The sequence below is a fragment of the Poecilia reticulata genome, chromosome 23 (assembly GCF_904066995.2).
Source record: "Poecilia reticulata chromosome 23, P_reticulata-male-v2, whole genome shotgun sequence".
Lineage (NCBI taxonomy): Eukaryota > Metazoa > Chordata > Actinopteri > Cyprinodontiformes > Poeciliidae > Poecilia > Poecilia reticulata.
This window is the reverse complement of record NC_088852.1, coordinates 11,156,529-11,169,453: the sequence shown is the minus strand read 5'-3', so window position 1 is coordinate 11,169,453 and position 12,925 is coordinate 11,156,529. Positions and strand designations below refer to the sequence as shown.

General features: G+C 38.8%; 1 protein-coding gene across 5 annotated transcripts in view; it reads right to left on the bottom strand.

Moving 5' to 3' along the window:
• tfec (transcription factor EC) overlaps positions 1 to 12,925 on the bottom strand; it is a 46,323-nt gene that overhangs the window by 20,619 nt on the left and 12,779 nt on the right. The window contains exon 1 of one of the 5 annotated variants that reach the window (XM_008401030.3): positions 8,880 to 9,580. The exons of the other annotated variants lie outside the window; for them this stretch is intronic. Coding sequence (XP_008399252.2) covers positions 8,880 to 8,906 — 27 coding nt within the window. The 5' untranslated portion in view covers positions 8,907 to 9,580. Of the gene's footprint in view, positions 1 to 8,879; positions 9,581 to 12,925 lie in introns of those variants that run through there. 5 annotated transcript variants of the gene reach the window in all.

Genomic DNA, 12,925 nt, shown 5'->3' with positions numbered 1-12,925 from the left:
AGGAAAAAACACCGATTACTGGAGAAGAGGTTTTAACCCAATTACTGGACAGATCTATTTAGTGTTTAGTACTTGGTATGAAAACTTAGGCCTGATGTAACATCAAGCAGATTTAGAGACTTATGACCTTTGATGGTATCAGACTTGAAAGCCCTAATTCTACAAACAATGGTTTGTTTTGTAGTCCAGTATGGTAGTTCAATTTGCGTGGCCTTCATATCTATTGTTTGATTGTATTCTTTCTTTTGTGGCTAGCATCTCAAATGCAGCAGCTAGATGGAAAAACATTTGAATTCTGGTAATCTTCTGATATGCAAGATTTTATTTGATTGCCTGAGGCCTAACATTTGTAGTTGTAGTAGAACTATGCACGGATATCTGTACTTTCCAAAAAAATTTCAGAGTAGCCAAGGCCCTGACTACAGTACTATAGAGGTATATTTTTTAAATGATTTGTACTTCTGCTAAAGAAAATGTAACCATTCAAACAACATTGAAAAACTGCAAGAAAAATGCCACAATACTCACTTCAGGAGTGGGAAGCAAAAGCATAAAACGCAAACAAAACACACAAAACTATCTTTGACTTTGTGTTTGCAGTGTTTGAACAAAGAGATGACCCCTGGAGAGAAGTTATAAGAGTATGAACATACTGACAACACTCACCGACCACTTGTACAACTTACTAGTTCTGAGTTGTACCTCATTTTGGCCTTAGAATTGGGTGAATTATTGTTGGCATGCATTCAACATTGTGTCAGAAACATTCTTCAATGATTCGGTCAACATTAGCTTGATAGTATCACAAAGTTGCTCCAACAAATCTTTTCTCCCACTACATCTCAAAACCGCTCGAATTGAAATCTGGTGACTGAGAAGGAAGGGCATTTGAGTGTAACGTTGAACTCGATGTCACGCTCAAGAAACCCGCTTCCAACAAGTTGAGTTTTTGTGTCACGGTGCGTTCCTCTGTTTGTAGTAATCGTCGGGAGATTGGTTCACAGAAACAAATGGTAGTGGTTTGCGACAATACACAGGTTGGTACCAAAGGAGCCCCTCATGCCTGACAGAGGTCAGGGTTGGATCTGTGCTTTTATGTTTATGCCCAATCCTCCTCCAACATTACATCACAGAAAACTGCTCGCTCAATATTTTCTCTGTTTTAGATCATTTTCTATGAATCTAAGAAATGGTTAAGTGTGAAAGTCCAAGAAGATCAGCAGTTTGTAAAAACAAAAAAAATAATGAAAAGCCAAACTGACGAGCATATCTGACAGTCATGGTTGCTCTCCTACCAAAATGACCATGGATGCCTGCTAAAGAGAGCTCTTCACAGAAGCTCCTCACACCTTTTGAAGTCTAACATGGAACCGTAGGGAAGAACGTCCCGTCTCTGACCAGTATGAAGTGCGTCGGTCGGCCTAGTTTTGCGGAGATCTGTTCAAAAGCTTTCGGTGGACATGTGAAGATTAGTAACCCTCTCTGCTCCCACCCCCCCGCCCCACCCCAACCCTTCTCATCTCAACCCCCCCACCTCACCCCAACCCTTCTCATCTCAACCCCCCTACCCCACCCCAACCCTTCTCATCTCAACCCCCCTACCCCACCCCAACCCTTCTCATCTCACCCCCCTGCCCCACCCCAACCCTTCTCATTTTCCTTAACTTGATTGTTGGAAATTAAATAATGCAATAGCTGTTTAATAAGAACTAAGCAGAAAATTAAATTAACCCTGACCTTACCCGAGCTAATAATATATGGTTTGTGCTGAGGACAAAGATCCATTTGTCCGACTCGTCTGGCTATCTTTGTGCCCCTGCCATTTGAACGAGCAAGCCGCTCAGATGGAGGGGAGGAGTGCCGGGAGCTTCTCTTCCCAGCATGTGAGGAAGAAGAAGAAAAAGAAGAAGAAAGGGTCAAATGCAACCAGCAGCATCCAGCTCAGATCAGACACTTCACTGCATGTCAACCCAACTATATAGAAAGTTATGACCAAAGCTGGAGTTCTGGTAACAGTCAAAAGTTTGGCCATATACTAGCAGTCCCCACTGAATCTGTGGGTATTTGGAATGGAGGTGATCAATTGTGTCAAAAAATGCAAAAAGAAAATTTATTTATTTTAATCATTGGGGGAAAACAGAAGCTCAGGATGTTTGAAAGGCAAACGCCTCTTTCTGCAACATCTTTCCCGTCACACCTGATCCGGTTTTCATGAATGTTCAGAGGTAATGGACACCTACACAGAGGCCACAAAACTCAGAGCATGCCAATATTCCCTCTTTTATTTACTAAATTAGTCTAATTAAAAAAAAATGCTCTTGTTTATTTTCCTGTTCCTATTTGATTATAATCATTTGATCATCATTGGTTTTGCCAATTACCATTTCTTTATCAGGCTCCTTGCTAGTACTTCCTAAATTGGGTAATTATCTGCGCCTGAGTTCAATTTGTTTCTTCCATAATTCAGCATCTGTCTGTTCCAAGTGTTACAAAGGCCGTGAGTCTTTTCCTGTTCTCAAACTTTTGCATGCATTTGAACTATTTGCTAGCAGTCTAATGAAAATTAAACATCATTTGACCTGCCGTGTACTTGAGCTGCTTCTCTTCAGGTCACTCCAAAATGTCCTGGAGGAAGTCAAAGGAGGTTGCTATTCTCACAGATCCCATCCTAAAATCTCCAAAATATTATTTTTTAAATTTTTTTTTTCTTTCACAAGCAAAAAATGTTTAGTCTCGTCACATTTTCTGTGATGTAATGATCTTATTTTGCTAATTTAGAAATTAAGCAAGTTTTGAAATAGTCCATGATTGTACTTAAACCTTAGAAATGTTTAGAAAGATAAACCTAGAATGCAAAACTGTTATGTGAAACTGTTATGTCTAGTTCAAAATATTGTAAACGGTTCTTTCTAATGTGTAAAAGTGTTTTATTCTCTTATTAATATCTCTCTGGTGTTACCCCAATCTGCTTTGGATTGGTTAATAAGCCCCTCCTGATGACTCATGCCCAAAAAGCACATGCTGTCAGAGAGACCTGAGTCCAACCAGATAACCCAACAAAACACCTTTTCCAGACTCAATCAGGCTCATTTGGATCCAGTTGTGACAAATATTCTGGTCCAAAGTGTGCGTATGTCCATTTTTTTTGTGTGTGAAGCTTTTGGACTCTTCCTCCAAACCCCTGACATGTGTGCCCAGCATCACTTAGCAACTTTCCTTTAAAAACAGTATAGTATCCAACTAACCAAAATACCTGCGGCAGAATTAAGAGCATTTCTTGATATAGTTTAGCATTGCTAACTCATTGTGCAGAGTTTATTGTTACACTTGAAATGAACAAAAAAAATATCTGGGGCTTTGAGAATTTATTCGCACATATAAGCTGTGCTTGAGTTCATGCATGGCGTTACATTGTGCTCTAATCACAAGCATCTCATTTATTTGCTGCATATGCATATAAGAGCACAGCCTCGGTCACGTAGTCAGATGAGCAACAAAACATCAGCTAGTCAAGTGACATTTCTGTAAAATCACAGATACATTCTGTGACCTGAACTATATTAATTGTCCACTCCAGACACAATCGCGCATCAGATTCCCCTGACATGCTCGCCAGTGTGAAATTCTTCTCAAACATTTCAATAGGATTACTTAACAAAGGAGGCATAAAATTAACAGCGATCATTCAGAGGTCCTGTCTGTGCAATGTGCGAGAAAACACACACTGAAGCGTTTAACTCCATGAATGCTGCAAACTCTACCGACGACCAAAGGAAACACACGTCTACAAAATATTTCAATCATAAACCAAAACTCCATCGTTTGCAAGAAAGTATACTTAAGAAAAAAAATCTCTCGTTAATCCATCTGAATGGCTTCTAATATATATATATATATATATATATATATATATATATATATATATATATATAAAATCATTTTAATTCCCTTCTGCAAAGATTTTAAATATAGTAACCAAGATGACAACATAACCTCATTGATACATTAGCCACTAGTTGCTATATGTCAGAAAGTATAAGGATATTGAAACAACAAAATGTTCCCATAGACTAGCGGTTCTCAACATGGGCGGTACCGCCCCCCAGGGGGCGTTCAGAGGACGGCAGGGGGCGCTAGGATGCCTTTGGGGGGCGTTTAGTCGAAGGTAAACTTTACACCTTAAATGCACAGCAATGCCAGTTTAGACTTTGAGCAATCGATTGAGCCATCGATGCAGTTGGCTGCAACTGTATCGATGGCAGCTCTTCTTCTATTCGGTGTTTGTAGCTTCTGTTAGCTTCTTGGTGCAGCTCCGTTCTCCTGCTACTGGTAGCTAAAATCACGATACCCTCACTGTGTATCCCTCTGAAAAATGAACCCATTTAAATAAAGAAATCCCTCCATGGGTGATACCACGATAGACAGCGTTCATTTTAAAGCGTTAACACCGGTGCTGTATGTGGTCCGGTATGAAACGGAGGTGATAGAACAACACAGCATTTTTAAATTTCAATAATCAGAATGCAGAAATTGTTTCCGTTGTTTTAGAAGGTTTATGTCAGTCTGCCTTTTCCCCATCGATACGCTTCCCGACCGCCCTGCATCTTAGGGGCTTAAAAAAAAAAAAAAAGACGCGCACATTGCGCAAAACTCTGAAACAGGAGAAGCAGGATATAAAACGGAGCGACGAACTAGATGGGAATTATGGCATAAAAACAGAGAATCCGACGCTGAACAGTGAAAAATCAACACATGATGTGAAACACATGACGATTAGACGAAGCAGCAGGTGATGAGTGGAGATTACTGGTGGTCAATAAATGATAAAATAAATCTATCAACAGGAAAGAAACTAAAGTGGACATAGCAATAAACCGAGAGAGGATAAAACTAATCAAATGAAACTAAATGGAAATGAATGAAGAACGAAATGCAAGAATAAACTAATGTAAATACAGAGGAATAAACTGGTATGGCAAGACCTTTCGAGCAATAATTAATACAGAGGACTTTATGGTAAGAATAAACACACTATTTCCAGATAAAAGGTAAAATAATATTGTTGAAGTGCTATGGGTTTAAGACCATATCTAGTACTGATAATAAATATATCTTACAGACCATAACAGTAAAGAACTGATCACTTATTTATGTTTTTAATTAGATTTGATACATTTATTTCTTCAATATTATTTTTCATGTCAGTGTTAATGTCATGAGGCTGATGACTCCATGACACTTTCAATTTGACTCATTAGGATTTGATTAAGAACCAGATTTGTTCTTTGTAATTTCTGTCCAGTAAAACTATTAATCTATAAACCAATAGACAGCTCTATATAAAGATATAATCAATGTTTCTGTCTCATATTTGTATGGCATTAAAAGGATGTGGAACTTTTGTTTTCCCACTGAAAGCTCTGGTTTGCACAATAAATGCCATGTGGGTGAAGTTTTATGGATGATACTCTGATGTCCCATTCTCCTGAAGGCAGCACAGAGCTGCACCACCAGAAACTCAAACACTGAAGAGAAGAAGAGTTATGATTAATGTAGTTATAGTTCTATCCATGTTTTAATGTTGCAGAGCTCAGTCGTTTTGCAAATAGTTCAAAGTTTAAACTGGCATGTTGAACATCTTTCTTCTGGTCATTTTGTGGAATATTTAACAACTAGAAAATGGCAAAGAATAAGAATTTATTTTTCCACTCTGATTGGCTGCTGTTAGGCCTACCAATTTTAACTTGAATGTTCATTGCATTTTTTGTAGATGCCTGTGAAAATAATTTCTATTCCCATGACTTTTTTATTCTCTGGGAAATTATTTTTGATGATAAATACAGAAACAAGCATAAAAATCAAAAAATCTACAATAGTGATAGTAATATTAATGATAAAATAATGGTCAGTGGAAAGTAGCCTGCAAATTCTTTGGTGGGGGGCGGTGAGGGACCTGGAATAAAAAGGCTAGGGGGGCGCTGGCCCAAAAAAGGTTGAGAAACACTACCATAGACAATAGCTTGAATGCACTCTCCCCTTGAAAACATCTTTTGAATTGTTTGTGGATGGTTTTTTCCACTTTGTTTCTAGAAATCTCTAATTTCACATGAAAGCAGCTAAAGCATGCAAAAACGTGGTAGGAACTATGCCACGCCTGTAGTCGGAGCTGCAACTTTGCAAAGAAAGTAAGTCTAAAGCGGTTAAATAAAAAATAAAAAAAACACTAAATCCTTGTGTATTCGCATCATGCTCTCTACAGAATAATCATCTCCGTACATGATTTTGCTCTCGCTGTTGCCCCCTTTTGAAGTCTGTTTTGCATAACTTACTGATCTATAAGCTTAAACACCTTTCTGTGAAGTTTCCACAATGACAGATCTCGCTGAAAAACGGAAAGTGACCATGAAATATGGTTAATAAATCATTTATGAACTCCCGATCACTTTTATGTCACTGTACCCACAGGCAGGCGGCACATAATGCTCCCATGGAAAGTTACTTTCTATGGGCGTCAGATAAGTTCAGAATGTTTACAGTCCTGATGAAACTTTATTTGGTAAAACATGTTCCATGCAGATGCACAGTAACCTGCAGACGTTTTCACACCCTTTTAACTTTTCAGTTCACCGCCATGAACTTCTACAGTTATTGGGATTTTGTGTGATTGATGGACCAACACAAAGCACCATGCAATTGTGAAGTTAAAGTAAAATGTGTACGTGGTATTTGAATTCATTTTACATCAAATAAGATTTTGCATTTTTATTCACCCATCTTTTAAATAAAGCCTTTTAGAGATACGTCTTCATCTGCTTTACACATATAGAAATTAGGATTTTTGCCCTTATTATTTTTTTCCCTAACATATCTCAAACTCGGCAAGGTTTTAAGCTCCTGCCAAAAACTCTTACAGATTCAGATCTTCACTTTATATAGAAACGAACCACTCCATGCAGCCCTGGCTGTGTGTTCAGGGTTGTCGTCACGCTGCAGTCCGCAGTGTTTTGCAACCTTCAGCAGGTTTTCTTCAACATCTTTTCCATCCATGCTGAAGAAAAATATGCCTACAGCTTGTTGCTGCCACCACCATGTTCCTCTGTCAGACTGTAAATTGTTCGCATGTTCAGGTTTGGTCTCTTTAAAAGAAACTGACAGATTTTCCACCTAAGCCATGAATTTCTGCAACTCCTATAAAGTCCCTTTTTTTTAACACTCCTGTCCTGATTTCTTTGACAAACAGTATGATGGGTAGATCTACTGGCAGCAGCAGCATGCTTTCTCTACAATAGGGGAGAAATAAGTAATACTGTAGAAAATTAATGGCACAACAGGCCACATCTGGTTCCAAACATACAAAAGTTATAGTAAAAATTGTACTACTTCAACCTGAGCATAATAATAAGAAAACAGGTGGAAAAACTTTAAAAATCATACAGGTAATTATCCTTTCACTTCAAAAGGTATGCACACGTCTGCATTTGTTTATCACACAAGAGCCCAACAAAAGACATTAACATTTGTCGTTGACAAAACGTGAAAAGTTTCCCTTGGTCCAGACACAAAACTCTGTAGCAAGGCTCGGAAATCGAAATAGTCATGAGAACCTATTTTTGGATGCAACTGTATAGAGCAGGCTCTAAGCTTTTTTTCTGATGGCACTCTGTTTGCCTAAGAAACTAACTTGAGATCAGCACAAAGACCTTTACTGAACTTAGAAGCAGGACTCGCACAACTACTACAGCAGATATTCAGTTTTTCTGGTTCATTTACTTCTCCCTCCATCTCACTTCCTTCCAACTCATTCCCTCTCTTCCTGTTCGGCGTCCCTCTTATGGAAATGTTCAGTTTCTTAGCCACTTGTTAAAAAAAGCTAACACTAATGACAGACGACACCCTTGCAATCCTGAGGTCAAAAATGTTCCATTTCAGCAGAAACACAAAAAAAAGTGTTTCAGCTGAAGTGGTTCTCACAGGTATGGGAAATGTTTTGTGCAGAAATGAGAGAATTAGAGGATTAATAATAGAGAGAAGACTGCGGTGGAGTCAGCAAAGAGGATGTGGCTGAAGTGCTTCGGCGTGTAATAAGATGAAATGTCTGTTCTGCCAGAATCACGTGTTGCGGGCAGACAGAGTTACAGTGATTGAGTTAGCTCTCTCCGCTCTCTCTGCACTCTTTCATGTTTTATCTCATTGTGCGAGTGGGCGTAGTTCTGCTCAGGTTCTCAAACAGATCAAGACAATTTTATTTTTATTTTTGAATTACGCTTGTGACATGGACTTAATGAACAATGAATAACGCTCAGTAAACCACTAAATGTATCGCTTCCCACAGGTTTTTCCAAATCTCGAAAAAAAAGTAATGTGATTTGTTTCATTTTTGATTCTTGCATTTGTAAAGTTCATGAATAAAGTATTAAAGTAAAGGATTAAAGTGAATCAGATTCACATTTTTCAGCCACTAATATCTTCTTCTTTTTTTGCAGCAGCAGCAGCAGCAGCAGCATATAATCAAGTTATTAAGCTTCCTTCAGAATTATGTGATACAAGGTCGCCCTTATGCTATAAACAACCAAACGGTCACAGCAATACAAGCAAGACAATTGTTTGCAAATTTGATTAAGAAGCGGCAGAAATGTCGAGCGATAATCCATGATATCGATTCGGTTTTTATTTTGCACGGCTCATGATTTTAACACGCCGATCCTGGTTTGATGATCGCCACGGATGCACCAATCTGTCGCGGTACGCCGCCGCCGCGTCACCATTTGACCGTCTGATTGCTCAGCAGTAAATTCAGAGACAAGACAGATCAGGAGACCGACTGCTTTTCCCTCCGCTTTTACAGTCGCAGGTAAAGGTGTTTCGCCGCTTCCACTCACCTGTCCGTACCAGGTATACTCCAGCATCGTGGTGGCGGCCGCCGCAGCTCTCGCGCGACCGGCGAACTCGCGGGAAAAAGGCGCCACCACGCACTTCTCGGCTCTCGTGCGGCAGACAAATAATTTAGGAAAGAAGGAAAAACAAAATCACGGCCCGGTGCTCTCCTCACAGCGCAGTTACACAACTGTTAGTTTTCCCCGGGTGGAATCACTGCTGTCAGGGCTTTTGGATCTTGGGTGTGTGGGGGGGGGCGGCCGAGCCGGCAAAAGATACGCTATTTCACACACATTTTGTACACATGGGCTGGCACCCTTTGCTCACACACACCTCTGACTCTCCTGTTGAATTTTGGCACTCCCGGGGGCTTACGACCTGTTGATAATGAACCTGAACCCATTATTTTGAGTCAATGAATTGAAAGAAATAGGGCAAGGAATGAAAGCCACAGGGCCAATTAACAGCATTCTTTGATGTATTACCCTCGCTCACCACTCAGGCAGACTGCTCTGCGCCTTTTGTCTTTATCCCCTCTGTTATTCATTAATTATTCTGAGCAGGGTCAGAGTTCGTGTGGATAATTGTGCAGAGCGTCTCTCTTTGAGGATGGCAAAAGATTCGCCCAAACGCTGACACTCCCCCCGACTGTGCCCAGCCACCTTGAATTATGCCAATTATTCCAATTCTTTGATTTTTTTTTCTCTTACCCTCCTCCTTCTCTCTGTTATATGATTGCATTCTTCTTTCCCCCCCCCCTCCTTCCCGTCAGTTCAGCTCAGTGTACAGCTCAGTTTCTGGCGCACACTCACAAACGCGTTGTTGTATTTGCGTGCTTTAGCTTTTCAGGTGGCGAGTCGAGGTCTTGTCAGGTTGATCTCCAACCGTTTATTAGATTATCATTGGTTGTTCTTTCACGTTTTGTTTTCAGCCATTTTACTTCTCAAGTTTAACTTGAGGGAAATTAACTTGTCGTATTTAGGATTTGGCAGAGGTAGGGAACTTGCTGATTTTTCCCAAAAAATCAACTCGTCCCTTTCACAAAAGCAGGCTTTCTTCTTCTCCCTGGATATCAATTGGTTGATATGATTCACTCAGGCCTTTTCATAGGTCCACTGATAAGAGTAGTAGTGAAAATTAGCCCTGATGAAGACGAACCAAAGGGATTGCAACAAGTGGTGATTTTCTTTCTAACAAAAATCACGTGTGTTGTGTGCAGATAAAGTTTCCGTGATTGAGTTAAGGGAGCTTGATCTGATCTTTCTTGATTTTACAAATTCTGCATGGGAGCAGAGTAATTTCACCAGGAGTCTTATGGCATAATTCTTCCTTTAAAGGCGAAATATGTTCCAAAAAAATAAATAAAAGAAAAATCAGAAGAGGCAAAAGAATACAAGTAGTTTAGAAATAAATAAAACACCAGTATTTAGCTTCTGATTCAGATGAACTTTGAGTTCATATGTTTTGTTTCCTTTTGGAATTCAAATACAAAGCATGTTTGGAACTAGATATGAATTATTGTATTCACAAGCAAAATGTTTCATTTTGACAAAGTCTGAATACACAGTAATTATATGTGTAATGAGTTGTTCACAGTGTAGTAGGATAACCTGGTTAACACGTGCAATAATAAAAATTGTATTTTTAAGTTTCAAAATTGTCATTTGAAGGGTGAAATCACTTTATTTTGTCTAATGTTAAAGCTAAACATGAAGCCCTAAATTCAGAAAGACATTAGTGCTGTCTTGCATAAAAATGATTCATTTTAACAAGGTGCTAGTAGTCAAAATACGGCATCCTTTTTAATTGCCAAGTCCTAGGTCCTCGTGATTCTTTATCGCCTGCTTTTGTTCTTCAAGAAATGCAGACATGCAAGACAAACTGAAAGCCTGCGCCAGCTTTGTCTCTCCAGTCTCTTTGGATGTGCTTTCTTCAAAGGGGGAATCCCACGCAGCACCTCTGGCTACGGTCAGCCCTGAAAAGAAAGATCCTCGGGCCATTTCTCTGTTGCAGACACCACTGCCTAAACAAGGTGTCCTGTTCTGACCTCCTTAATTTGTTGCGTGTGAAGTTTCGCCTATCACGGTTCCTCATCTTGGCTTTTAACAGGGACAGTGGGGAGAAGGGAGGAATTGGGAAGAGGGGGCACTAACAAAGCCGACACAAACAAGTCAAAGAAATTGAATGAACTGATAAGCTTTATAAATCCTAAGGAGCGACTTGGCATGGGGACTTTTCAGGCTTAATCATATCTTTGCGGGATGTTTTTGCTTGATTTAAAGTCTGTATAGCAGAGATGAAACTGAAAGTGTCAGTCTAGTGTTCTCGTTTGTCCCATAATAAGTAAGAGGTAGTTTCTTTTAACTAAGTTGCATAATATTGTTTTGGATGTTTCTTCGTTTCCGGTCTTTAAATAACCCTAGAACTAAAAATAAATAAATCTGGATCTAATCTTTAAAAATAATGACTTTTCACTCAAAAAAAAAGAGTAAATTATTCAGTAAATAAATTGAAATTTATTGAAATTAAGACTCAATGTAATATGTTCCTTTGCTGAATTGACTGCATGTGCTGATGTTGACAAAATGCGGATAAATTAAGGTCAGTTTCTGTTTCAGATTTTGAACCACGTATAGATTTTTTGTTTCCTGTTGCAATTTACCAAGGCTTTTTCCATCCCTTTAGGATTCTTTTCACATTTCATCTTAAAAAATAGGTAATGCATGGAACATGGAAAAAGCACAAAAATACTCCAGAAATACTGTTTTTGAAAATGTTTGCGATTGTGGTTAAGTCTTAAGTTCACCTTCCCTGAGTCCTGCAGCAGATCCTCTCCATTTTTCTTAAACATGCGTCCCGAACACAGCAGGACACTTGTGACGGTACAAACATTTAGCCCAGGCCCTCTTTACTAGCTCCCTGATGTACACTGCCTGTAGTAATTCTACTACTCTCCACACATAGTACCTCTTGTGCCCCCTTTTGAATCCTATTAGTGCATGAACTTGGTTTAACTGAAAAAGACTGTCGACTTCACTCAATTGGGTCTAATAGGATTAGGCTTTGGGTATGGGCCTGCAGGTTTAAATAGGAATGGAATTTTGGCAGACATCGGCTCAATCCATTGCATTAATCTTATAAAGGTTACAGAGTATGTGCGGGCCCAAAGTTGACTGGATGAAGGGCTGTTTTAAGTGAATTTGCTTCAGTCAAGACCTTGTCCACTTTAGCACAGACTTCTTACTAAATAAAACATTTTTGCATCTGTCACCTGCATGCACACAGCATAGCCCTTTATGAAGCTAAAATCAATTATGAAATCATTTTTAAACATTATCTTTATATTCTATGCACATCTACAAAACAGAGGCTATAACTTATTTGCGTCGTACTGCATTATTAATGTGAGATATGAAATGTATAAAATGACTGCTTGTCTCGCCAAAAACAACACAAAATTCAAAGAAAAAGAAAATGACTATATTTTTCCAAAATTGACAGTAGGGTAACTTTCTTGACACTGTGCAGCATCATGGAAAAGTCTTTGCACCTTTCACAACATATTTGTGACGTTTCAAAATACGTCACATGTAAACCTGTTTTCAGGTTTACATGGATTCACCGAATTTCAAGTTCTGAAAATCTGCTCTATGAAACGCATTTTACAAATCTCCTTTCAAGGCCTCAACAAAAACTACTTCAGATATTATTTATTTCATTCTTTAAAAAAAAAAACATACACTCAATCAGCAAAATTTTCAACAATAAAAGCTAATATTCCTATTTCAAGCACCGGGTGGCAGTAACATCAACATTAATAAAATATTAAAGAGGCAAATAAAGAACAACCCTGATATGTCAATTGATATATTCGATATCAATGGGTATTTCTATTATATTATATTAGACTATTCTATTCTATTTGATTCTTCTATGTATCTTTGTCTAATGTTCCTGTTTTATGCTTCTGTTGCTCTTCTTTTATCTTCATTCTTTTGATCTCATGTTAAAATTCAGGCATGTCTACTTCCTGTCTGAGTTTGGGTCCTTC